The 27,945-nt window shown below is 47.2% G+C and overlaps 1 protein-coding gene and 1 long non-coding RNA gene across 8 annotated transcripts in view; both read right to left on the bottom strand.

The window, feature by feature from the left end:
• Nucleotides 1-3,672: 3,672 nt before the first annotated feature.
• The window catches only part of ANKRD46 (ankyrin repeat domain 46), a 42,794-nt gene continuing 18,521 nt past the window's right edge, over nucleotides 3,673-27,945 (bottom strand). For 3 of the 7 annotated variants that reach the window (XM_002710715.6, XM_008255795.5, XM_070075370.2), the window contains 3 exons: nucleotides 19,020-19,357; nucleotides 17,526-17,684; nucleotides 8,692-10,630 (listed from right to left, as the gene is read on the bottom strand). In XM_002710715.6, coding sequence (XP_002710761.1) covers nucleotides 10,414-10,630; nucleotides 17,526-17,684; nucleotides 19,020-19,330 — 687 coding nt within the window. In that variant the 5' untranslated portion in view covers nucleotides 19,331-19,357 and the 3' untranslated portion in view covers nucleotides 8,692-10,413. Of the gene's footprint in view, nucleotides 4,101-4,415; nucleotides 4,548-4,819; nucleotides 4,876-8,691; nucleotides 10,631-17,525; nucleotides 17,685-19,019; nucleotides 19,358-27,945 lie in introns of those variants that run through there. The other 4 variants (XM_089336399.1, XM_089336398.1, XR_016236536.1 and 1 more) reach the window with 3 other exon arrangements.
• LOC149126287 (uncharacterized) lies at nucleotides 12,647-13,727 on the bottom strand. Its single transcript, XR_016236537.1, has 2 exons — nucleotides 13,326-13,727; nucleotides 12,647-12,842 (listed from the first exon to the last, which is right to left on the bottom strand). It is a non-coding gene; the product is annotated as an uncharacterized LOC149126287 (long non-coding RNA).

Consider the following 27,945-nt stretch of genomic DNA (forward strand, 5'->3'; position numbering starts at 1 on the left):
AGTACAGCAGGTGTCTGCGCTCAGCCATTAAAACATTCTTGTATAGGCAAGACGATGATGCCACCACAGCGCTGGGATCCTGCAGTGCCAACATAACTGCAGACAGAAAAATAATAAGCAAAGGCTTCATGCTTGCTAAGCAGAAAACTCCTCCAGAGAGCAGACACAAGCTCCTATCATTCTCACGTGCTCTGTTAGCTCTAGCAGTGGTTCACGGCGAAGGTCACTGCTAATGTCTGAACCCTTTCTCTTAGAACTCAACTGAAATCACCCTCTAGGGTCTCACAGGATATGAATTTGGCATTCCAAAACTTTACAAATGGTTAACACACACACACACACACACACACACGCAAACCAGTATGCACTCTCTGGCTCACAAACCCACGCTTGGCCGGCTCAAAGGTTCGGAGCTTGGGCACTTTCCTTCTGCCAGCAAAGAGGTCTGCAGGCTCCACTCACGGGTGCGGAGCTCCCATGTTGAGTTGGGGCTGCTAGAGTTAATGAGACGACGATGGAAGGCTCTGTGGGGTTTTCCCCCATGGATAAGAAAGGCCATTGCCATGAAAAATCAAGGACAGGGTCTGTAATTAATAAAGTGGCTAATAACATGTCCTTACCAAGTCAGAGATTCTGTAACACTAGGTAGATGAAGTTGAGCATAAAAAGCTAGAGTGGTAAAGCACATAATTTATTCTGCCATGAGTGGGTACCCGGCGGGCGTCCCTATAAAGTCCCAGGTACTTTTAGGTGCAGGAGGGGCACGGTAGCCTGATGATGGGGAAGCATGTCACTGGAGGGGGTCAGACCGCCTCCAGATGCATGTAGCTTTTTAAGCCTCATTTTCCTCACGAGGACGAGAACAGGATCAACCCTTGTAGGGCCTGGTATACGAACAGCTCTGAAAAGAGGTAGTTATTAATTTAGTTGCAGGTGGAGTATCTCTTATCTGAAATGCTTGAGGCCAGAAGTGCTTCCAATTTCAGAGTTTTCCCACAGATTTTGCCAGTGAAGATCTGAAAGAGGTTCAGGTTTAGGAGCATTTTAGATTTGGATTTCTAGGGTGGCGGGGAGACTGTCCTCATCCTGTAAGTTTAACAAGGCTGTGACGTCACCGTTTTTTTTTTTTTTTTTTTTTTGACAGGCAGAGTGGACAGTGTGAGAGAGAGACAGAGAGAAAGGTCTTCCTTTGGCCATTGGTTCACCCTCCAATGGCCGCTGCGGCCGGCGCACTGCGGCCAGCACACCGCATTGATCTGATGGCAGGAGCCAGGTGCTTCTCCTGGTCTCCCATGCGGGTGCAGGGCCCAAGCACTTGGGCCATCCTCCACTGCACTCCCTGGCCACAGCAGAGAGCTGGCCTGGAAGAGGGGCAACCGGGACAGAATCCGGCGCCCCGACCGGGACTAGAACCCGGTGTGCCGGTGCCGCAAGGCGGAGGATTAGCCTAGTGAGCTGGGGCGCTGGCCGTTGTTTCTGCTTTACACATGGAAACAGAGGTGCAGAAAGCTTCATTTTTTGACCAAGGTCAGTTCATACTAAACAGAGGTGGGATCTGTCAGCCTGCAGTCCCATGTTCTCCAGTATAACCACAGCCTCTACTGTGTGACCCAAAAATAGGAACTTACTTAAAATAACTAATAAATGTGGACTGCTCAGCACCACGAATTACAGAACAGCCTGCGTGTGCCTCTCCTCTCCCCGAGTCAGGGGACCCGCTGGAACAGAGGAGCACTGCCCGTGCCCAGGCTGACCCAGCAGGAAGGAGCAGGGCCGTTCAGGCCACGATGACTCCTGAGGGTCCCCTCGTCTCGTTCTCTCCTGAGCCTGAACCCCCGTCTCAGGACACAGCCTGTGTGGGTGGAACTGTACTGACTACCACTATTCACAGTGAGGTGTAGTTGCTCGCCAGCTTTCTGTGCCAGTGACCTAGAAACTTATTTTTATTTCTTAGGGACTGAAATTTCAGCAAAACACAATCCAGCCAACTGTGGCCCAGCATCTTCAAATTTAGCAATTAATTCCCAAAGAAAGGGAGTGACTTGCTGTGCCAGAGGATGACCTTCTCCTAGCCCAGTTAGAGGAATAACTAACTCTGCAATGCCACACTTCGAAATATTTGCAATTCACAGGGTGAAGATTCAAGAGATTTAGCTAGCAATTATTCTTGAACCTCCAAAAGGAATGTGGCCTATGGACACAAACACGTAAGCATTCTGTACAGCTCACGTTGCATGGCATAAAATTTTAACACAAATAAAAGGGTACCATGAAAGAGAAGAAAACAGATATTTGCTGAAGTGAATCTATTCACAGAATAATACATGTATACATCACTTTACAAATTCCACAAAAATATAATGGATCTTTAAAAAAAACTCAGACTTAACCAGTGCGCCTTTCAAATAGGAATTTCACTAGGTCAGAGGTTATTAGCTTGATTCTTTAATTCAGACATGAAAAAAACATCTCAGGTTAAAAACAAAAAGTACTAACAATAAATGCTGAAGGAGAAAAAAAAGGGGGGGAGGGACGAGGAGAATTTATCACACAACTCCAAACAAGTGATCCCCAGGCAGAGAGATGACAGCTCTACCCGGGGTGGGGGCGCGTCCAGCTGCACACACGTCTCACTGCCTTTTCAGATGTGCAGGTTAGGGCCTACGGGAAGGCACGCTGCAGAGCTCCCTTGCCCACGGGATGTCTCTGGCACACGGGAGAACAAGGCAGTGAACAGCTGTTCTTAAAATGCAATCAGGCTGGGCATTTTGTAACCCCAGGGCTGAAGTTGCCGAATGCTTCTGCAACCACTGGTCTCCAGTCTGAAGCGAAAGGATGCAGCCGGGAGCTGGACGGAACCCTTGCTCTTCACGTCAGCAGAGTCCTGTCACTCACCAGTGAACCACGTGCCAACAGCATCCTTGCTGTTACCACGCCCGAGGTCAGCGTCCTCAAAGCATGTCCATGCTGCAAGGCGCTCCTCAGAAGAGCATGCTATGTGGTCTGGATTTTACTTCGAGAAGTGGGAAGATTTCTGAAGAGAAACTGTTTATCAAGACAAGATGACGGGCTTATGGTGATTCTCCTGTGATTAAACCAATGAGGCTGGATTACAGGACTCTCCATCCTTGGCTTATGACACTATCAGTCCGATGAAAAGGTTAGCGCTTGCTTTCATTATTAAAGTGCACAGGCCATCAAAGAAGGCAGTACCTTCCTCTGAAGGGAGGAGAGAACTTCCACTTTGACTATGGCCTTGTCTAAATAAGATCGGAGTTGGTGAACTCAAGAGGCTTCCATAGCCTTGGCAGCTCATGACAAGGGCCTCGGGTGATTACTGATGTCATAAATAAGTGTCAATTGTTAAGTCAACAACGGGAGTCACTCTGCACTCTGCACCTACTCCCCGTGTAGGACCTCTATTCTTCATGTGTTGTACTATGAGAATTAATGGTAAAACTACTACTCAAACAGTACTCTATACTCTGTGTGTCTTTGTGGGTGCAGTCTGTTGAAATCTTTACTTAGTATATACTAAGTTGATCTTCTATATATAAAGATAATTGAAAGTGAATCATGATGAAGAATGGGATGGGAGAGGGAGTGGGAGATGGGATGGCTGCAGGTGGGAGGGAGGTTATGGGGGGAAAAGCTGCTATAATTCAAAAGTTGTACTTTGGAAATTCCTATTTATTAAATAAAAGTTGAAAAAAAAAATAAAGCGCACAGAACACACAGGCAAAAAAGTCTATCTCTGTGTATCTAACACCAGACACGTGTATTTTAAAATAAAACTCAGAACGACGTATGGTGGCAGAGAGTGACGGAGCTTTGTCCAGTGCTGTACGGAGGAGGTCAGAGCAAAGGACAGTGTCTGGGTTCGGATGACAGGTGTGCCCTCTCCGGGAGCTCCTGGGCTGCCCATTCCCTCGCCGGCTGAGTCCTCTTGTGCCTCTGCCACTCTATGGCTGCAGTAAGTTACTGTCTACTTTTCAGGCTTCACCCAAATGAGCATGAGGATGCTAGAACAGAGCCTCCTGGGACATTGGATTTCCATAGCAGAGAACGCCACCGGCCAATCTAGCCAAACGTGGACGCTTCTGCAACAGACACATAGGTAAGATAAACTGACACAAGTCTGCCAGAAAGCATAATTGCATTTTGAATAGGAGGCAACAAAGTACTGGTTCCAACGGTCAAATAGGACCACGGGTCTGTGTATTTCCTGTTGTTAGGATCCAGAAATCAAGAGGCAGCTATGTGATGGTCCTTAATGCTAAAAAGAGTATGCGTCTGTCCATCCATCATCATGATCTAAAAATGGTTTAAGGAGGCCTAAATAGTGTAGAATAGCATAAATAAAAAGTGACTATTTAGAACAGGAAAACAAAGCTAAAGATGAAGATGTCACATACACCGGAAATGAAGCTCTAGGACATCACCCTAATCATCTCTATTGCAGCCGTTTCCGGTGGATCCGAGGTTGGCATGGAGCGTTTCAGCAGGCAGTGTGGGAGAGGGATTGTGCCTGCTCGATGTCACAAGTCCTGGGAACACAGATGAAGGCAGAGGAACGGCTCGGCACGGACACAGCTGTCTGTGGTCACGAGAGGCACAAGCTGCCACCCAGGGTCCCTGAGAAAGCACTGTGTCATCGGCACCCTCAGAACTTTCCTTGCAATCAATGCAACGAGCAGAGGCACGGGGCGGCAGGGCACGCTCACTCCCAGACAACGGTGTCACAACAGAGCACAGCCACCACAGCCAGACGGCCGGAGACCCAGACGGCCGGAGTTCAAATCCCAGCTGTGCCACTTACCAGCGGTGGGACCTCGATGCTATCCGAACTTGCCTAAGGTGCCTTGGTTTCCCAACCTGTGAGAAGGGGGCAATAGAACTGTGTACACTAAGAGAATTAACAAGCACTGTGTGAGGATACTTCAAAAAGTTTGTGGAAAAAATGGAATTAAGAGACAAGTCTATTTTGGTACAAGTAATGTGGAATTCAGCTTTTTCATACTATGCATTTTCCATGAACTCTTAAAAAAGATTCCTCATACTCATGAATTTAAAACATTTTTGCACCAAAATATACTTGTTTTCACATTCTATTTTCCAGGCCTTTTTTTAACTACTCTCATATTATGTTACCATTTATCAACGAAGAATTTGGTAAAAGTAAATGGAGGGGCAGGCATCTGGCAAAGTAATTAAGATTTTGCTTGGGATGTTGATGTCTTACATCAGTGCCTGGGTGTGAGTCCCAGCTCCACTCCCAATTTCAGCTTCCTGGTGATGTGCACCATGGGATGGGAGGGGGGCAGCAGGTGAGGGCTCAAGTAGTTGAGTTCCTGCCACCCAGGTAGGAAACCTGGAGTAAGCTCCTGGCTCCCGGCTTCAGCCTGACCCAGCCCTGGCTGTTGCAGGCATTTGGGGAGTGAATCAGCAGGTGGGAGATCTCTGTCAAATAAATGTGTAAATAAAAATTTTATAAAAGTACTTGGTGGGCCAGCGCTGAGGCGCAGCGAGTTAAAGCCCTGGCCTGCAGCGCTGGCATCCCATATGGGTTCCGGTTTGAAGACCTCTCTCTGTCTCTACCTCTCTCTCTCTCTCTCTCTCAAACAAATAATTTTTTAAAATAAAGAATGCAATGTTAGTATCTTTATGCTGACCTGACTTATATCCAAGGTAGATTTCAGAACAGTATGGTCCAAAAGAACTTCCTGCAAAAACAGGAATGTTTTACATCTGTGCTGTCCTATCAAGCACTAGAAATGTGGCTGGTATTAATGAAACCTCAGTTTCTAATTTAAACAGCCATAGGTGGCTAGTGGCTACTGCACTAAGTAAAGAGAAAACTTCCTCCCTGCAGCTTGATTGGTCAATGCTGACCTGAAATACCCGTTCTCTCTAAACACTGTTATCAGCTACATTTCTTATGAAAACTGGGTAACAAGGAATTCAGACTGCAGTCCCTGGCATGTAACTGGGGTGCTGACAAATCTCTATTCCCAGGTCAATGGAGAGCCCACAGTCCCTGGCTGTGATGTGAAAAGCCCAGAGGAGGAACAGCTGAGCAGAACACCAGCCCGTGTGCTTTGAAGGAAGTCAAGGGCGTATCCACAGCAAGGCCAAGATCTTCCCTAGGAAACTGTGTTGGACCCACTCTGCAGCACAGAGGAACGGGCTTCTGCCAAAGTCCCACTTCACCTAGCACAGCTCAGACTGCTCTGGCCTGAACAGCTTTTCCAGGCGGTTTTTGCCAGATGCCTGCCACGTACCACTAACCTTGGGATCAGCTACTTCCTGGTATACCTTCCGAGGTAAACCATTTGGGAAAGGTACATCAAGATGGCTGAATAAGATAAGCTGTAGTATGGGTCATAGATAAGAGGGAGTCAATCAAATGACGTGTCATCGTAAGGCAAGGCAAAGTGACAGCAATGCATGATGAAATGCCTTTCAATATGTAATTGTTCGAACACAACAGAAGAATTATGAAGTCACCAACACCTACAATAGAATTATGTTGGTGACAATGATCACTGGTAGCACTGCTGTTACTAACAAGAATTCTTAAAACAAGTATACTTTCTTGGTCAAGTTTTGATCAAGATAAAATCAAACAGAATGGGGGCCAGTGCACTGTTGGTGTAGTGGGTGAAGCTGCTGCCTGCAGTGCTGGCATCCCATACGGGCACCAGTTCTAGTCCCAGCTGCTCCACTTCTGATCCAGCTCTCTGCTTTGGCCTGGGAAAATAGTAGAAGATGGCCCAAGTCCTTGGGCCCCTGCACCCGCATGGGAGACCCAGAAGAAGCTCCAGGCTCCTAGCTTTGGATCATCATAGTTCCAGCCATTGCAGCCATCTGGGGAGTGAACCTGCGGGAGACCTCTTTCTCTTTCTCTGCCTCACTCTAACTCTGCCTTTCAAATAATAAATAAATCTAAAAAAAAAAAAAAAAAAAAAAAAAAAAAAAAAAGGGCAAACAGAATCTTCCCTTAATTATCCAGTAGTGGTATTCTTGGAAAATTCGTGACACATTAAAACTATACCCCAAAGTTTTTAACACAAGAATGACGAATAGGACATTCGGAAATCATACAAGACATGTAACACTACTGTGCTGTGTTAAACTGTCCCCCCCCACTGATTGCCAGTGGTGGCCTCAATCATTTTGAAAACATCAGTCAAGTCAATCAGATGAATTCTACCCATCTCACTGCTGCAACGGACTGGCTCAGCAATCCACGTGGAAGTCAGCCAGTGTACGGCATTGGTTCAAGACTAAGGTATGGGACACGTGGTCCAAGAAACAGGAGTTTCCTGGAGACTTAACAGCAAAATCTCCTCGGCTGGAGTCATGGTGAAGTCCGCCTCGCCATCTCTGCGCAGTTACAAATGGACGTGATGCCTGCAAATTCTGTACTCACGCCAGTACCAGCTGCAGGACACAGTCAGCCGAGCAGGAACGCAGGGCCAAACGCAAGGAGACCTGAACTAGAGACTTCGTGCTGCCTTCCTTGGGACCTCTCCTACCTCTGGACTTCCAGAGATGAACGTCAACAGATTTCCTGCTGTTGGAGCGGCTCTGAGTCTGGATTTCGGTTCTTGCAGTTAAAAGCACCTTGACATACATGTAAACCCCTTCACAAGTCACAGATTGAGGCCTATTTAAAAAAAAAAATCACCCTCACTAACCAAGGTGAACAGTGTTCCTCTGCACAGCGCATGTGTCAAGCGGCAGGCAAACTGTGGGAGAAAGACCAGCAGAGTTCACATGGGCAGTTTGCAGAGAATAAGGCCACTGAATCCGGAGACCAAATGCAGCTACAGGTAAAAAAAGTCAACAATGCTACCGGTATTTCTACACAAGGACCTCCGCAGGATGCACTGTGGATACAAAGTGCTGGAAACACAGTCAGTCCCTGCTCTCAGAAAATTTCTAATTAGAGACAAATGGGGAAAAAAATACATGTTTGTGTAGGAACAGACCAAGAGACGCACAATAAATATCATAAAACAGTATGATAAGCTCTGGGAACTGACAGAGAGGCGGGCAGCCAGACCTGGGTACCTGCGGGAGGTTTCCTGAACACGCTAGGGTTTGAGCTCGCATGGTGAAGGCAGTAACACTGGGAGGATGGCACTACGGTGCACCGGAGGAAGAGGGGGAAATGCGCACAGAGGAATGAGCGAGGAGACCTCAGTCGCAGCCTGCTGGCAGGGCAGCGGGCCAGGCTCTGGATAAACACGGTCCCACTGCCGGATTCCCGCCAGCCAGAGGGCAGCAGGAAACAGCAGGCTTACACAACTGGGACAGAGGCTGGATCGGGACTGCTGCTCCCCCACGACCCAGCTGTCTGACCTTGGGGGAGTCACTTCACTTCCCTGCGTCAGTTTTCTCATCTTATGAAATGGGGCCATGCAGGGCCCAAGGGAGGGCCAGGATGAAATGAGATGGGGCGTGCCAAGTGACCTGCGTAACTGCGAGCTGCTGGATCGTAGTAGTTACTGTCACCCAAATTTGCTTCAGAGCACTTTCAAGGCAAACGTGTAGGAAAAGTCAATACACCCATTACAACAGGTTTGGAAAAAACTTCGTTTTTTTTTTTAAACAACCTATTTTGATCCATCACAAAATCCCCAAATCAAAAGAAAAACCATGACACACTAAGAAAATGAATTGTGATTAAGGGATTCATAAATATATTTATTGGTTTTATTATTGAAAGATGAATGCAGAGAACAGACTTCAAGAAAATCAGCACTTAAAAGGAAACGTTAATCGTAAAAAACGTAATACATTTACATAATTCACCAGCTGTGCATATCTGCTTAGATTTATTAAAAAGAAACAAAAAAGTCATGCGAATCCCAAAGCTTTCACTCTGAACTCTCTGCATCTGAGTTCTAGTGTTCTCCATTCTAAAGCCAGCTGTTTTTGCAACATACGGCGGCAGGCTAATCCTGAGGCTACAGCTCTCTAACAGAGAATAAAGCCGCATGAAAGAAAAACCCTTAATATCAGATACACAAATACAAAAGAGAAAATATCAAGAAGCAAAAGAATCACAGAAATACCAATTCTATTCTAAACTTAACCTCTAACTCTAGCAACAGCTCACTTAGCAGTAGCTTAGGTGCCTCTGTCTTAAAAAATAAAAGCATTAATTCTTTGATTACAATTTCCTGATTCAAGGAGCACCGATCAAGCTTTCATATGTTTCCCCTAATAACCCAAGACTATGATTTACATACTACGAACCTCAAACAAAAGAGGCCTCCAAGCTCACTGCTGAGACCTGCGCCCAGGCAGGCAGCCAGATTCTCCCTGTGCACGATGTGACTGCACGGAGCGTCTAAGACCCCCAGTGCCATATGGCTCAGCACCATTAACTCATTCTCATCAGCAGAGAATTACTGATACGGAAGGCACTGCTAACCGACAGGGCCTCCCAACAGGGTTGCACATGAAACAGTTACGAAGTACGATAAAACTGTGACAACACAGCTAGCTTAGAGCACTGCATTTTTTTTTCACTGTAGTAACACTATGTAATTATAGTGGCAGTTCAAAATCAGAATTATTTTCCCCTGCTAACTCTTCAGTTAACAAAAGGGAGGTGGTTCTGACTGGTTTTGATGAGCAGGATACCTTTAAAACAAACACGAAGGGAAACTAAAACAGATATCAAAATGACTCCCTCAAGCTTTTCTTTCTCAGATATTAACAAGCACAGCAGTTTACAAAACAATCACAATTATCCCCAAAACAAATGAATATAATACCAAATCAATCATTTTTGAAGAAAACATAGCTCATTTTCTGAAGTTCTGTTTGGCTTGTGGCTAGTCTTGAAAATATTAAAATACACCAGCCAGATTCTAACAATACTAATTAGCTGTACAGGACTTGAAAACAGCACTTTAAGTTTTAATCTGAAATGTTTCACTTCCTCTCCATCCCCAGAGAAAGTAAACAGAAGGAGAAAAGGGAAAACATCACACAAATAAACACAATCAAAATCAAAGCCTCCAAGGAAAAGTAGCCACGTAAGAGCCCTCATCTTTCTCCACACTTCAGCTGGCCCTCTCTCGGGGGAAGCTCCCAGCCCAAGGTCGTCCTCCACTCTTCCTTTACCTTCCATTCTCTGGTCACGTCCAAGCTCTCATCACACAAGGCCATGTGCAGGTATGTCCTTAGATGCCAGGTTGAGTCAGAGGTAGTGCTGGGATGCAGGGTATTTGAGTATGGTATGTAGGTAGGTTGAATGAACACATCGTTCTTCTACAAGGATTTACAACGGGGGAGGATGCAAAAGGAAAGATGTACAGCCCTCACTGCCTTGCACTAAGAACTCTGAGAAACTGAGAACACACACGCGCTTGCCTCCCGTCTCCCTCAAGCGCCTTAGTGTACCAGTTCAGGCTGGTTCTCCACAAACGGCAGCACCCCACTCACATAGTAGGCAATGCCCAGAGACAGCAAGGCAATGACAAAGATCAACAGCAGCACCCTCCAGAAGCCCAGGTCCTCTACAAACTCCTGCCATGTGGTGCGAAAGCTGGACAGGACTCCTTCGCCTTGCTGTAGGTTGGGATTGAGGAGAGAATGGCTTTCCATGGCACTAGGAAAGGAGGGAAAAGAGAGGGGCATGAAATAGCACACTCCACCCAGTTCAAAAGCAAAAAAACAACAGGGACTGTATAATGTGGAAAAGACCAATCTTATAACACAGCACTTGCAAGGAGAAAGCTGACTTACATATTATCTCCACACTTCTGGATTGACCTACAGATCCCTTTGTGTCTGGACAGTCACCAGACAGTAAGCTGGTACATTGCAGCCATTACACTTGTGGGTTAGCAGCTGGTCTTCAAACAGGTAAAATGAGTTGTTCCACCAAGACATTAAGCCAAAACGTATTTTGGCTATTTTAAATTTAGAGGATTCAAAATGAAGATCTGAAACTGGAGATTTCAGGTTAACGAAAATAGGTAAAGATGGGTAAAACTGGTATGAATCTTGGTGGCAAGTGGGATTTTTTATTAATTTACTGCAATGATCAGACCTGTCTCCCTGCTTTAACTGTAAGCCTTGGACAAAGGCAGCTTATTCCTCAGTCTACGGCACATATGGGCTGGCCTAGTCACTGACTTTTTTATTTTTAATTTTTTTTGGACAGGCAGAGTCAGACAGTGAGAGAGAGAGACAGAGAGAAAGGTCTTCCTTTTCCGTTGGTTCACCCTCCAAATGACCAGCACGCTGTGCCAATCCGAAGCCAGGAGCCAGGCGCTTCCTCCTGGTCTCCCATGCGGGTGCAGGGCCCAAGCATTTGGGCCATCCTCCACTGCCTTCCCAGGCCACAGCAGAGAGCTGGACTGGAAGAGGAGCGACCGGGACAGAATCTGGAGCTCCAACTGGGACTAGAACCCAGGGTACCGGCACCGCAGGCGAAGGATTAGCCTAGTGAGTTGTGGCGCCAGCCCTGAAATTCTTAATTTCCTTCTACTGGCTTTGGTTCTATCTTGTAGCATAAGACAGAATACATTTATTTCTCTTCTGCATAAAGGCCAAGTGTAGGTGAAAGCAATGTAGTACAAATACTACAAAAACACTGATTCTGGTTTTCAAAACTATAGCAATGAGAAATACAACCACCACAAAGGGAAAACAGGACATCTGACTTGAGCAGGCTACACTGTGATGAATGGAAAGCTCTGGGGATTAGTACTCGCAGTCATGTCACATCAGGCAGGCCCAGGAACAGGGTGTCATTTAGATTAAAACCACAATGACCATAATCATATGTCTCGAGCATCTACTGGCTACACAAGGCCGCTACTGCTCCTCCTAACCCCTTCTCTTCCCTTCTCCCAGCCATCCGCACAGAACAGTGAAAGCAGCAGAAAACGTCTTAGCGTCTTGTTCTCTATGAACCACATAGGAACTGGCAGTTTTTATGACCTACAACTTTATTTACTTCTTGACCCAAAGGTCCTGTGGCCTTTCTCAGCGTCCAGGGCTCCTCTGAACCATGGAGGCTGACTCACTCATGGGCTGGTCTGTCTGACATTCAAAAAGAATATTTTTCATATTAACAGATGTTTATTTCCTGAGTAAGAGAAGATTATTTTCAGTGGGAATCTACAATACAGAAACTTCAAAAAATTCAATAAGCTCGAAACTAAGATTAGAACTTTGAGAAGGCCTAACTCACAAACAGACACAAGTTCAGAAGAGGCTGTCTGACCCCTGGTCTTGACCTGACAAGCCCTCATACTCAAAGGCACCAGACTCAACATGAGAACTCAATGTACATCCCCTGACAGAGCTGGGGAACATCTGGCCCATTGGCCAGGCCCTGCCAAGGCAACCACAAGCGGGACTCGAAATTCAGTAAATCCATAGCAGGCTGATTTTTAAAGAATATTTATTTATTTTATTTGAAATGCAGAGTTACAGAGAAAGAGGGAGTGAGAGAGAGATCTTCCATCTGCTAGTTCACTCCCCAAGTGCCCACAACAGTCAGGGCTGGGCCAGACCGAAGCCAGGAGCCCAGAACTCCATCTGGGTCTCTCACGTGGGTGCAGGGGTCCAAGCACTAGGGCCATCTGCTGCTGCTTTCTCAGGTGCATTAGCCGGGAACTGGTTTGGAAGTGGAGCAGCTGGGCCTCAAATGGGTGCCCATACGGCATGTCAGCATTGCAGGCAGCAGATTAATTTGCCATGCCACAATGCTGGCCCCAGCAGGCTAATTTTTTGGTTGATAATTTTGTATGGCCCATGAATGATGCTATAAATACCCAAATGGCCCTTGGCAGAAAAAAGGTCCCCACCTGTGGGGAGCAGCCGGACTAGACTGAGTTACTGGAATTAAGACTTATTCTATGCATCTGCTCTCCCACAATATGGCGCTGGGAGAGAAGTAAACAGCTTCCGCACAGCTGCCTCCAGTTCAACTAATAAACTGTAGGACTTGCTCCTGATTGGAGGAGAGCAGCGTACTCGGCGTGTGGGCAGCCGAGTTAGGATTGGCGGAGGAGGACTATAAAGGAGGAGAGAGACGGCATGCACCAGGAACATCTATGGGGAACATCTAAGGGAACCCGTGCAGCCCCCGAGAAGAGCCGGCCGGCGGTGTGCCACTCCCCTGCGGAAGTGGGGAATGTGGCCAGGGGGAACTGCCCTTCCACGGAGGTGGAAGGGATAGTAGCCAACCCGGGAAGAACCAGCAGCAAACCCGGGGAGGGCCGAGCAGACGAAAGAACAGCGCAGGGGCTTAGTGTCGTTCCTCCACGAAGAGGGGGAGCGACACCCACCCCTGCTCTAGAAGCTCATGAAGCTCTGCCAATCAGTAATTTCTAAAGAACCTTTCTCAGGCTGGCGCCGTGGCTCACTAGGCTAATCCTCCGCATTGCGGCGCCGGCACACCAGGTTCTAGTCCCGGTCGGGGCACCGGATTCTGTCCCGGTTGCCCCTCTTCCAGGCCAGCTCTCTGCTGTGGCCCGGGAAGGCAGTGGAGGATGGCCCAAGTCTTTGGGCCCTGCACCCGCATGGGAGACCAGGAAAAGTGCCTGGCTCCTGGCTTCGGATCAGCGCAATGCGTGGGCCGCAGCGTGCTGGCCGCGGCGGCCATTGGAGGGTGAACCAACAGCAAAAGGAAGACCGTTCTCTCTGTCTCTCTCTCTCACTGTCCACTCTGCCTGTCAAAAAAAAAAAAAGAACCTTTCTCCAACGGAAAAGCTTTCTACTTTCTGATTCCAGCAAAATAAAATGGTCTGAGTGTGGATAATCTTTTCCTTCATTTTTAAAACACATATTTCACCTATATTGTGTTATTCCATTTCTACAAAGTAAGAGAAAGAACTTAAACTTCAGAAAATATAAAGGAGTGGGGAAATATTTTTCATTAATTTGATTTAAAGGCCTTTGCAAGGCTGACAGATATTATGCTGTATCTCAAGGAATCCTAAGGGAAATGGAAAATCTTAGAGTAAAAGCATTTGAAACTGCTTTATGGTCTGCTCTAGGAAAGTAATATTCTAGCCAATCCCTTTAAATGCTTTCCTACTTTTTATTGAGATATAATCCATATACCACAAAATTTACCTTTTAAAACTATAATTCGCCTGCTGTAGTGCAGTAGGTTAATCCTCCGCCTGCAGCACCGGCTTCCCATATGGGCACCGGTTCTAGTCCTGGCTGCTCCTCTTCCAGTCCAGCTCTCTGCTATGGCCTGGGAAAGCAGTAGAAGATGGCCCAAGTGTGTGGGCCCCTGCACTCCCATGGGAGACCCGGAAGTTCCTGGCTCCTAGCTTTGGATAGGTTCAGCTCCGGCCACTGTGGCCATTTGGGGAGTGAACCAGCAGAAGGAAGACCACTCTATCTCTCCCTCTCACTGTCTGTAATTCTACCTCTCAAATAAATTAAGAAAAAACCTATAATTCAGTGGGTTTTAGCATTTTCACAAACTTGTACAACCGTCTCCACTACCGAATTCCTCTTTCATCTCCTACGTAAGAAACTCTGCCTGCAGCAGTCACTCCTCACTGCCCTGCCCCTCTGTTCCAGGTAACCACTGAACTACTGGCTCTTTGGATTTGCCCATTCTGGACATTTTACATAAATGGAACCATATAGCACGTGGCCCTTGTGCCGGGCTTCTCCCAAGTCACATGTTTTCAGAATTCATCCTTATGGAGGCATGCACCATTACTTCACTCCTTTTTGTGGCACAGTAACACCCCACTGGGCGGAGAGATGATGCTCTGTTCATTCATTCACTCCTCAGCTGGAGTTTCAGGTGGTTTCCATGTTTTGGCTTCTGTGAATATGGCTACTATGAACATGCCTGTCTAAGTTTCTATATGGACATATGGTTTCAATTTTCTTTGGTATACACCTTGAAGTGGAATTGCTGGGTCAGATAGTAACTCTATGTGTAACTTTTAGAGAAACTGCCAGCCAGTTTTCCACCATGGGTGAATGACTTTCTATACCCACCAGCAATATCTGAGGGTTCTTAATTTCTCCATGTTCTCAATAACAGCTGTCATGGTCTGCCTTTTTGATTAAAGCCACACTGGGGGCTGTGAGCTGGTACTTCATTGGCTTTAATCTGCATTTTCTTAATGGCACTGCTGTTAAACTTCTAAATTAAATTTTCAAGTACTGCATTCTACCAAGATAGTGAACTTGTGGTGAAGTAAGTTCCTACCTTATGCCTCATGACAGGCATAAGATAGCGTAACTAGGTAATAAAAATATTAATAATTTAATTTTGAAGAAGTGGTTTTATATAATGCTGTAAATAATGTGCATTCTCACCCTGAAGCAAAATGCCAAGAAACAGGAATCAATATTCCCTTGAGCTCCTTAAACAACTTATGACTTCTAAGTTAATAAGTAACTACAAAACAAAGCCAAAAATGTGTTTCTATAAAGAAGTGCTGAGAAACTGGTTATGAATAAAATAAGGGGGGCCAGCATGGTGGGTAAAGCCGCTGCCTGCAATGCCAGCATCCCATTTGGCGCCAGTTTGAGTCCTAGTTGCTTCACTTCCCATCCAGCTTCCTGCTAACGTGCCTGAGAAAGCACTGGAAGACAGTCCGAGTGCTTGGGCCCCCGCATCCATGTGGGAGACCAGGAAGAAGCTCCTGGCTCCTGGCTTTGGTCTGGACCAGCCCATTGCAACCATTTGGGGAATGAACCAGTGGATGGAATCTCTCTATATATATCTCTGATTTTCAAATAAATCTTTTTTAAAAAAATATTTATTTTATTAATTTGAAAGACAGAGTTACAGAGAGAGTAGATTGAGAGAGAGAAAGAGCTCTTCCAACCGCTGGTTCACTCCCCAAATAATTGCAACAGCCAGAGCTGAGCTGATCCAAAGCTAGGAGCCAGGAGGAGCCTCCTCCAGGTCGCTCACACAGCTGCAGGGGCCCAAGTACCTGGCCTGTCTTCTACTGCTTTCCCAGGCCACAGCAGAGAGCTGGATCGGAAGAAGAGCAATCGGGACTCGAACCGGCACCCATATGGGATGCTGGCACTGCAGGCTGGGCTTTTACCTACTGCGCCATAGAGCCGGCCCCTCAAATAAATCTTTTTGAAAAATAAATAAATAAAGATAGAGCAAGAAAAAATATATTCTTGAACATTTTTTATGGTAAAGCTTAATGTAATTTAGTATTACTTTCCATTTTATAGAAAAATGAAAATAAATGTCAATTTATTTTGGAGAAACATGAATTTATTTGCAACAGTTCAATATTACTAAAATGCTTACAGGTATCCTGTCGACCCCAGGTACACCGTGAGGAAGGAGGGCCTGCAAGTGCATCTCTGACTTCCTGCTCATTTTATTTCTCTGCCAACTGTCAGTGATCACTCATGAGAAGCAAGCCATTTTAGCAATAAATTTAGCAATAAAATTCTAGATTTCTTTAGGACAGGAACAATGCTTCAAAGTATCCAAACAAATAGGCCTGTCCTTGAAAGTACAATTCATGGCGCCCAACAAGCACACCAGCCAGCATACAAAGGAGGAGAGAAGCAACCACGGTACAAAGCAATCAAATGAAACAAGAGCAATGAAAAGCAGCGGATTTGGAGCTCATAAAAACAAGGATCCCAACGAGGATCCTCAACTCCTCAACAGTCTACGTGATCCTGAATTCACGTGAGGGTCAATCAGCTACCGGGTCGTCACCTGATGCGGGCCCCTGTTTGTTCTACTCATCTGCCACCTGAAGCTTCGGGAAGAGATGATAGTAGCCTTCCTGCCTCGCTTGTATAATCTGGAAGGCTGAAGCTCACGGCGGTCCACCACGCCCAGTGCTCTAAAACTAGTCCGGCCTACTGACGTCACCTGTTGAGCCATGGAGGCCGCGAGAAAAGATGGCCTGCCACCTTTTCCGAATTGCCTGAACTGTGTTCCCCACCGCTCCTGGACGAAAATGGATAAGGGACTTCAGACCCCGTCAGCCCTGACATCTTCGCCTCCGTTACTCACAGGAGCCCAAATTCCTTCCGTTCCAACCCGTGGGAAAGTCACTTTCCCTTATGTTACCAACAGTGTCTGTGCTAATCCTTATGTTACCAATAGTGTCTGTGCTAATCCTGTTTCTCAGCACTTGAGACCATCTTTCTGGTCATTTCTGTATTGTCCAAGTTTCCAGTCTTACTTGCATTCGATTCATTTTTTGAAACTCCTTTCTTCCTGTGGTCTGTACTTAAACTTCTCTAACTCCGTTTCCCTCCCCCAGACTCAGCTCTGAGGCCCATACAGCCGGTGGCTAACAGAACATTATGTGGATGTGGGGACGCAGTATTTTCTGCTAACAGCTTCTCAACTGTGATCTCTCAATTGTGCTCTAAAGCCATAAGGACCTTTCTATCAAGTTCAAAGGCCATCAGAAACCTGCACTTGAGAGCAAACGAGCACAAAGTTCACAGGGCCAGCACAGAGGACCCGGCCGGGACAAGCAGCATGCTCCTTAACATTCCGTCTCAGGTACCTTTCGCTCTCCGCGGTCTGCATGGTCTCCAGTTTTGAGTGTGTTCCTCTGTTAAATCCTTTCACTTCCTGTTCTTCCAAAGACTCCAGCAATCGGATGACATCTTTATTCACTCCTCTGCGCTTTGCCAGAACTAAGGGAGTAGCACCTTGATGGTTGCTAAAACAAAAGTAAGAATAGAGAGGCCATGATAGCAGTTACACCATATTGTTAGTACCTGTTTGTATAGATCTCAGCCAAACAGGGACGGGCCTGCTACCTCAGAGTAAAACACAAAGCAGAGCCAAAGTCCAAGCCAGAAGTTGAAATTTTCATTAATTTTTTTCCTTCCAAGGAAAAGGGAAAAGAGAATATGCAGGTAAAAGAGTGGACAAAGGGCAGTAAACAGAAGAGCAGATTAATTGGAAAGTCCAGTTCTGGATTCACTCTTATCTGACATTTATATTTTATGGGAAAGTATATGTAAACAAAGGCCAAGAATTTAAAAAAGAAAGAAAGAAAGAACCAAAGGAGCCTCTTTGGTTCACTGTTATTTAACACGAATCACAGAAGAAAACCCAAATCACGCTGAATCTTGCAGAAAACTCCAGCCACATTTTGTCCTGTGGCAACAGAACCATTCACAGGCTGAGTACCGCTTCTCTGAAGTGCTGGGGACAGAACTGCCTTGGCTTTTGGGACATTTGCATACACTTTACTGGTGGAGCAGACCTGATCCTAAAATTCAAAATGTGAATGCTTCAAAAATGTGAAACGTGGGCACCATGTTGGCCCTATAATCTGGAGCATTTCAGACTTCTGCGTGCAGCCTATCTTGTCTTATCGGATCCAGGGGCACTGCGGCGCTACAATAAATGAGGACGGCACATAGCGGTAACCGAAAGGCCGAGCTCAGTTTTAGAGACGACCTGAACCTTTCCCACTCAAGGACTGTGTATCACCAACACAAACAAACAAACAAAAACCCCATGACTTCCTCAGATTGTCCAGTCTAAAAAGGACTCTGGACCCCAGAGGGTTATGAACCTGGTATATTATGTGACAGAAGGCACGCAAGCTTTGGAGTCCTGGAACCAGTTTCAAATTCCAGTCTGTCACCTACAAGCTGTGTGAGCTTTGTGACACTAACTCTTCTTGTGTGGACTAACTCCTCTGTCAAAGGAAGGTAACACCTACCACAAGAGTACTCATTCTGGAGGCTAAGTGAGTTGACATAGCAAACACAGTCCCGTCCATGGGGTTCCAACAAACCTGAGCTTGGATCTGCCCTTTCCCTAGCCTTACGCTACACCTTTAATGAGCAGAAACTGGCTACTGTCTTCATAGAAAAATCTGTGCCTAAAATCAGTGCCTTGTTCACCTGCCTAACAAGGTTTCACCATCTTCAATGCCTTTTGGAGCTTGTCAGTACAACAGATCAGTGAGGAAACACAGTCAATGGACTCCGAGATTAGACAACAGTTGAGGGACTGAGGGGAACCACAGAGGACTTACCAAATATCAATTTTGAGTCCATTGGAAACTAAGAACTGGATGGTATCCACATGGCCACAGAGGTGCAGCGCTGTGTTTCCTTGGTAATCTGTGGCCAGAAGGTCAGCACCGAATTTATGCAACAACTGGCAGATGTCCACGTTGCCCCGGGCTGCTGCGAGGTGCAGGCCTGTTCGGCCCCTGCTGTCACGGATATTTGGGTCAAAGCCACTTTCCAGAAGCCTCTTGGAATAATTGAAGTCTCCATCAATACACGCTTGTAGCAAAGGTACATTCGTCTGAGAAGAGTCATTTACAAAAACGTAGGACATGGTTCTGATGTGGCAGATGGACTATGCCTGTAATGGAACAGGAGGTGAGTGAGAGCTGAGGAAGCCGAGCTAAGCCCGGAGAGTACAGCACTACAAAAGCACGACCTCTTATCCTTCTTGGCCTCCTGCCTCTAATAAATTATGTTACCAAAACCAGATAGTTTCATGTATTTTATTTTCCATTAAAGTGTTTTATTTTCGTCACATCTGCTAAGTCAAAATTGCAAGTAAATTTACTGTAAAGCTCTCTTTTGTTTTTCACCATGTCAAACGATCAGATAGTTTTAAATGGGAGTGGGTATCTGGGGCTGTGGTTATGTCCCTGGCTGAGATGCCCACATGTTGTGGACCAGCAGGCTGAAGATCTCGCTCGCTCTCTCTCTGCCTTTCAAATAAAATAATAGGATAAATTTTAAAACAGGTTAGCACTGCTTAGATAAGTTTACAGTACTGTCAGAAGACACATAACCTGTTCTTTAAACTTCAAAGAATTACATTTATATAAACGCTAGTGCTCACAGGAATTCCTGTTTAACACAAAGTCATTCCTTTTCACATATTTGCTTCTCCTTGTTCGTAAGCTATTCTGCATGGTAAACAGAACTACCTGCATGGAAAAAATCAAACAGCTTGCTGTCAGTACGGACCCGCCAGAACACTGTGTGTGCAGCCTAAATTTCAAGTGCTCATAGAAAGAGGAAAGCCAAGCAAAGTAACAAACTGAATTTAAAACTTAGAAATATTAAGAAGCCAATTCAGATTATCCTTCTTTTTACAATATTAATCCTATTGTGCATTGCCTGTGCCTATCTCATTATATGGTTTTGCCAAGACGTGAGAGGTGAAGTCTGAAGACGAGCGATGAGGAAAGGTAGTTAGTTATGCCTGGGAAGACAGAGGTAGGACATGAGCAGCAGCCTCAGCTGTGTCACCGTGAGGCCTCCTGTCGCCCACCAAGCAGGCTCGCCAGTCTGCCCGCACCTCTCGCTGATACCACTTGGCCCACTGGCATGCCTGAACTCTCAGAACACTGCTTACCACAGGGCAAACAACTGGACCTCTCTCTTCTCTTGGTTCATTAAAGAACAAGTCAAAATTTGTCAAGACAAACTTTATTAGGAAATTGGAAAGAAAGAAAATAGGCAAAGAGAAGGGCAGAGACTGACGCAGTTTGAGGGATGGCTCCCTCTCCCTAGGAATGCAAAAGCATGGTCACAGCTGGGGGGGCCCGCACAGCTCATCGGGAAAGTTTGCTTCTTGGGAACACGGCTGAAAGCGGACGCCTGACCAAGGCCCTCTGGCGTCTGACCTCCAGGGGCTTCAGGAAGGCGTGTCTGCAGAGTCTGCTGAGATCCCCGGCCCCTGGTCCTCTCCGCCTGGCTTCTCAGCAGAGCTGCTGTCCCTGTGTCCTTGGCTGCTTTCACTGCACTATGAGGCTGCCATGGGCCTCTGTGGGAAGCAGGGGCACGGCGCTGTTAATGGACTTTATTCCCTCTCCGTACACTTGACTGTCAGTGAGAGGCACCGAAGGACTGTACGCCAAGGACGCAGCACAGTCTTACAAGTCATTAGATGGCCGGCTGCACAGAGGGGCGAGACGGGAGGCAGGGAGGCGCATCAGCAGGCAGTGTCACAGCCTAGGCGAGAAATGCCGAGGCTGAGCCCAGGCAGTGGCAGGCAGAAGGGGGCCGCTGGCCGGTAACACAGAAGACACACTGAGCGCAGCGTCAGAGTCAGCGGCTGCGGAGGGTGAGGAGCTGTTAAGGATGATTCCAAATAAGGGAAAAATCTGCTTATGATTACGGGTTACAGAGCTCATGGTAAAAATAAACTGCGGATTAGGATGTTACACAACGATCACAGAGCGAAGTCACTGAGGAGGATCTGCACGCCGAAATAACGACTGCTTGGTTGAGGGCAGTCTCCCCATTTCCCCTCCAGAAGTTGCTGGCTTGGCTCGTGAGAAAGACAAAGCTCTCGCAAACCTTTTCACGGAGAAGATACCAGCTATCAAGCGCTTTCCAAGAGACAGTGTGTTCTGCGAGAACAGATAACGATTCACACACAGCTACGAGTGCCTGTGGTTTGCAGGCCGGTCTCTGACTGCGGGCTCAGGGAGAACACAGGCCTGCCTGTCTGTTTTTCAGGTGAGAAGCGGCGCAGTGTTTCTGTCAGCTGCTTTGTGTCCTTGAGAAACTGCTGACCTTACCCTCACATCTAACGAGCCCGGCGACAGACGACGTTCTGCATCCTGATCAAGCACTGAATCTGCAAACCACAGTGCACTGAAGGTCTCACGCGCTGCGAGGAAGCCCACGGCAGAGAACACTCGCGTCAGCCTGGAGATTAGATCTTTCCTCCAGCGGTCGCCCGCCCGGCAGTTTCTCTGAATTCTTAAGAAGCCTCCACGAAAACACCCAGCAACGGGCCGGCAGGAAGTGCAGTGCCAACAGGGGGCGGGGAGGGGGGCGTGAAGAACCTGTCGCTCTGTGGAGCTGAGACAGACGCTCAGCAGGGCACCCGTGGGTGAGGCCCAGTCAGGCACCCACAAGCGCTGCAGCGGCAGGCGGGCGAGCAGAGGGGCTCCCTGAGGAGCTGCTCGCGGGCCAGCACGGCACGGGCACACAGACCAAGGGGAAAGGATCAACCGCGTGCCATCCGGGGAGCACAGCCCGGACTCTGAAACTCGCTCACTGTTTGGAATTCAGAACGCATAGTTTTCACATTATGAATGGAGGCTAGATTCCAGACTAGTCCACAGAAGCACTTTTTAGAAATGAAATACTATTCATAACGGGGGAAGAAGTAAAAGCAGCCAAGACTTCTATTTAAACCACTTAGGGTACAGTTAGGAAAGACTATTTCTAATCTATCTCGGATGCTGGCATTTAAATCTGAGACTGTCCCCTCCTTTTCCACATGCAGGAACGTCAAGCCCCAGGCCAGCCGCGGTCCTCTCCGCGGTGCTGCCCCTGCCTGCTTTCGCTGGGCCTGCTCAGGCCACACCTCTGTGCACAGGCAGAGCCCACAAGTACCCTGTGTGCCCTCCCGGCTCTTTCCCAGAGGGACCCAACCACTCGAGCCATCACCTGCTGGCTAATGTACTTCCCAGGAAGTACAACTACCTGAGCCATTACCTGCTGCCTCCTGGGTGTGCAGCAGCAGGAAGTTGGAACTGGCAGCAGAGCTGGGACTTGAACCCGGTTCTCTAGTATGGGATGTGAGTGTTCCAAGCGGCATCCTAACCACTTACCAAATGCCCACCCCAGGATTTTTTAAGTTAAACTGGAGATAACTGCAGATTCCCATGTACTGGTAGGAAATAATACACAGAGATCCTGTGTACCCTTCACCCAGCCGCCCCCAATGCAGAACTAAGGTTCAACATCACAACCAGAATACTGACATCAAGATACCGACGGTCACCACAGCCAGAAGGAGCGCTCGTAAGTTACCCTTTTATAGCCACGCCCACTTCCTTCCAACCCCACCTTTTATCCCCAGAATCCACTACTTTCTCTTCCATGTCTGCAATTCTGTCACTTCAACACTGTTGTATAAATGGAACCTTTGGGATTGGCTTTTTTTACTCACCATAATTCTTTGGAGACCCACCCAGGTGGTCATGGGTAGCATAATCTGTCCTTTTTATGGCTGAGCAATATTCCACAGTATGGAACACCTACTAAAGGACATCTGGCTGTCTCCAGGTTTTGTGTGCAGATTTTTATGTGAGTTTAAGTGCTCGCTTTCCTGGGACAAATGGTCAGGAGTGAACGGCTGAGTTTTCTGAAGATTCTGCAGTAGGAGAGTGAGCTTGAAGGGGCCTACTGTCTCCCCCGGGCCGAAAAGCACGCACGACCACCTCTGGAGTCATCGTGTGGTGTCAAGTTATTCATGGAAGAGCTTGTAGGGCCAGGCGTTTGGAAAGGGACCAGCAGACGCCCTGGAATCCACCAAAGTGACTGTTTAATGAGAACCATTCCACGAGCAGAGTGAGACGCACCGTAGGAATGCGAGCAGTGAACCAGTAGCTGTCAAGACTCACAGGGGGCTGGATCCCCTCCCCAGTGAAGGCTGCTTTTAGAGGTGGGGAGGAGATGTGACAGAGACGGACCCCCCTGCCCCGGGAGGTGACTTTCCCACTGCTGACAGCCCTTAGGAGGGTGTGGCTACTGCACCCAGATGCGTCTGCAGCTGCACCCCCTGGGTCTGTGCCCCAGCTCACCTACTTACTATCCGTGTAACAGGCACCCAGTAAGTAACAATTCTCACCCTTCCCAGGTTGAGCCCTGTCCCCTGCTGTTCTCAACAGAGCCTGAATGAAGCACGGCTCGCCCTGGTTAACAGAGCCATTCCTGGCAGTGAGGTGACACCTAGTGGGCGGAGAAGACTTTCAGGAAAGAGAAAGAACCGGTTCCTGGAGGAGGGAAAAACCCACGGGGCCCAGGGCTTGCACAGTCCATTGTGAGTACAGCCACGCCCCAGCTGGCACGCTGGCGGCTCAGCAGCGCCTGCCTCTTGAGAGACAGCGCCTGCCTCTTGAGAGACAGCGTCTGCAGTGGTGTGTCCACGGAGTGCACAGTCCGCCGTGGGTACAGCCACGCCCCAGCTGGCACGCTGGCGGCTCAGCAGCGCCTGCCTCTTGAGAGACAGCGCCTGCAGTGGAGCGTCCACGGAGTGCACAGTCCGCCGTGGGTACAGCCACGCCCCAGCTGGCACGCTGGCGGCTCAGCATCGCCTGCCTCCTGAGAGACAGCGTCTGCAGTGGAGCGTCCACGGAGCGGCTCGGAGGCTGACTCACTGGGACTGTTGAAAACACACCTCTGGGGCTCAGGGCTCAGGGAGCTGGCGCAGCCTAACATCCAAAGTCCTCACTCACCCACTCACCACATGCTCCGTGGCACTGCCCGAGACACTCCACGAGGAGGGGTCGTCACTCTTTGGGGTGAAGCACTGAGATCTCAGCAGCAAGCGCTTCTACCACCAACCTGCGATTGTCTCAGCCCAGACGACACAACGAGGGTTCGGTGGGAGCCTGTCTCGCTGACTTGATGGGAAGTTCTAATATTCTTTTACATTTGTCTCTCAAACTCTGCATCCTCAAACTTAGGTCACTCTATCAAAACAGCATTCTTGATGGTTAAGAACTAATACAAGGCCGGTGCCGCGGCTCAATAGGCTAATCCTCCGCCTGTGGCGCCGGCACACCGGGTTCTAGTCCCGGTCGGGGTGCCGGATTCTGTCCCGGTTGCCCCTCTTCCAGGCCAGCTCTCTGCTGTGGCCCGGGAGTGCAGTGGAGGATGGCCCAAGTCCTTGGGCCCTGCACCCCATGGGAGACCAGGAGAGGCACCTGGCTCCTGCCATCGGATCAGCACGGTGCGCCGGCCGTGGCGGCCATTGGAGGGTGAACCAACGGCAAAAGGAAGACCTTTCTCTCTGTCTCTCTCTCACTGTCCACTCTGCCTGTCAAAAAAAAAAAAAAAAAAAAAAAAGAAAAGAAAAGAAAAACAGAGAGAGAGATTGTACAATTAAAAAAAAAAAAAAGAACTAATACAAATGGAGAGAGGGTGTCACCATGGCACAGCGGGGTTATGGCACCGGCATCCCACATCTAGCACCGGTTTGGGAAAGTGGCAGAAGATGGTACTTGGGCACTTGCCACACATGTGGGAGACCCTGATAAAGTTCCAGATTCCTGGCTTCAGCCTGGCCCAGCCCTGGCCATTGTGGCCATTTGGGGAGCAAATCAGCAGATAGAAGATCTCTCTACCTTCTCCCCACCCTGTCAATTTGCCTTTCAAATAAATAAATAAATCTTCAAAAAACATACACTTATATACTGTACTTATAATTTTAAATTAGTTTTATAGATCTAATATCAATAACCATACACAATAATTACTATTTTTGAATAATTATTATTTATTTGAGAGGCAGAGACACAGAAAGAGCCGAAGAGAGTTCTTCATCTTCTGGTTTACTCCCTAAATGACCACAGCAGCTGAGGCTGAGACAGGAGGAAGCCAGGAGCCTGCAACTCCATCTGGGTCTCCCACCTGGATGGCAGGGGCCCAAGCACGTGGACCATATTCAGCTGCTTCCCCAGGCACATTAGCAGGGAGCTGGATTGGAAGTGCAGCAGCCAGGACCTGCACTGACTCTCAGATACGGGATGCTGGCGTCACAAGTAGCAGCTTGACCTGCTGCAGCACTACACCAGCCCCATGATGTACTGTTTTTCATTGTGAAAGATGATTGTGAAAAGTAAGACTAAGTGCTATATTCTTGGTTCAAATGGATGACTACTCTATGGCTACGTAGCAATTCTGCTCAGACAGCAATGCACCATACACTTCAGCAAAATGCAAGGAGAGACACTCTGTCAAATCTTTTTTGCCTATACTCTCCACTGTCAAAGACAAACTAAACCAAGAAAATGAATGATGCACAGTAAATGGAACCTCTAAATCTGGATTCTCTAGACCTCATTTGGTTATTCTTATCCATCTAAAAGCATACAGTTGCAAGACACAAAATAATCTCAAAGAACCAAAAGCAAGAACTTCCAATTAAGTCGTTAACTGTTAACTGCCAGTACTTTAGAATTACTGCTCTAAAACCTAAGCTCTGAACACATGCTCAAATGTTGGGCAAGGAAAAAGGCCAAGGACAAAAGGAATCTAGCTGTGAGAAAGAACATTAACAACAACTTAAGATCTTTCCCAAACATTAATAATACTTTTCAAAAAATATTTGAAGGCAGAGTTACAGAAAGAGAGAAGGAAGGGGGGAGGGGAGATCTTCCATCTGGTTCACTCCCCAATGGCAGCAATGGCTGGGCAGCACAAGCTGAAGCCAGGAGCCAGAAGCTTCTTCCAGGTCTCCCATGTGGGTAGAAGGGCCCAAGCACTTGAGCCATCTTCCACTGCTTTCCCAAGCCATAGCAGGGAGCTGGATGGGAAATGGAGCAGCCAGGACTCGAACAGGTGCCCACATGGATGCAGGCACTGCAGGCAGAGGCTTAACCTTCTATGCCACAACACTGGCCCTAATAATACATTTTTTCAGTTTGCTGGTCTTCAGCAGAGGCAGAGGCTCAGCGAGGTCACCCTGCGGTACGTGGCAGAGGTCTGTAGTATTCCTAGCGAGCCCTCAGCTTCTATACAGGTCCCGAGACAATCAGGAGAAACGTCTCAGACAACGGTCCTGCCTGCCCCTGCAGACTGCACGGTGCCAGCATGTTAATGTCTCTGGAAGTCTAGACACAGGAGAATCCAATAATTCTTTCCTGAACGTACACTCAACTAAGTGCACTGTCACAGGATTTTAAAAGTAATACTTTTTCTTATATTTCTCCAGTGCTTTGAAAAAAGTTTTAGAAAATAAATGGGGGCCATCATTGTGGCATAGCAGGTAAAGCCTCTGCCTGCAATGTCAGCCTTCCATATGGGTGCCGGTTCCATTTCTGGCTGCTCCACCTCCAATCCAGCTCCTGCTAATGGCCAGGGAAAGCAGTGGAAGATGGCCCAAGTGCTTGGGCCCCCACACCAACGTGAGATGCCCGGATGAAACGCCTGGTTCCTGGCTTCAACCTGGCCTAGCCTTGGTTGTTGTGGCCATTTGGGAATGAACCAGCAAGCAGATGGAAGATCTGCCTCTGTCTCTCCCCCACCCCTGTAACTTTCAAATAAATAAATTTTTAAAAAAGAAGATAAATATGAACAAAAGAAGAAAATAAAATTATAAATAATCCCACCAACTACAATTAACTATTAATAATATTTTGGTGCTATGTACCGCTAGCTTTCTCCCCCCATAATAAATACTATATTTAATCCATACCATATGTATCAATGTTAAGTTTTCTCATCTACTACACGGCAAACACCCTTCCAAGTTACCAGCATTATATAACGATTTTCAACGGTTGTAGAGTATGCCTTCTTTGCACATATGTACCAGTTGGTTTTTTTTTTGCTGAATTCCTTAGCACATTAAAATGAATGTGTCCTATATTTTTCCTATTACATAAATTCAAACTCATTGACATTTTAAGCCAATCAAAATGTAGACAATCTAGGGGAATTTTAAAAACTATTTTTGGCTAGATTCTGACTATTAGAATGGGATCTTCAGCAGTGTGCCTGAAATATCTGACATGGATGAAACCGACTGTAACATAGGGCTATGGAGCGGGTCCCATTTCCTCATGGGTGAACGAACAGTTTTGCTGTGGTGGCAATCTTGATGCAATGTCATTTTTGCTCACTATAAAACTTCCAAGATTCTGGTTTACAATTCAACTTAAACTGAGCCGGATTTAAGATTCTTTTAAACATATTTTTGAGAAGGGCCAAGGAAGTAAATTCTCAATGATTACATGGCTAGGATGCCATTTTAACCTTTGAATCATCTGTCCTAACTGAAACAAATGTAAATTGTGAATTTTACTTAGGGTTCTTCAGAAAGCATTGCAGCAGCGAAATAAAAGGGGAATTGAGAGTATCACCCTTGCAGGGTATCCCTGTACTACGAAAAACTCTGGTGGGAGAAAGTTTTTAAGTAGACCCTTCTGATTTTTACTTCCAAGGCTCAAGCATAATATTAGGTGA

Source organism: Oryctolagus cuniculus, chromosome 6 (assembly GCF_051225735.1).
Source record: "Oryctolagus cuniculus isolate XC-2025 breed Fujian yellow rabbit chromosome 6, ASM5122573v1, whole genome shotgun sequence".
NCBI lineage: Eukaryota > Metazoa > Chordata > Mammalia > Lagomorpha > Leporidae > Oryctolagus > Oryctolagus cuniculus.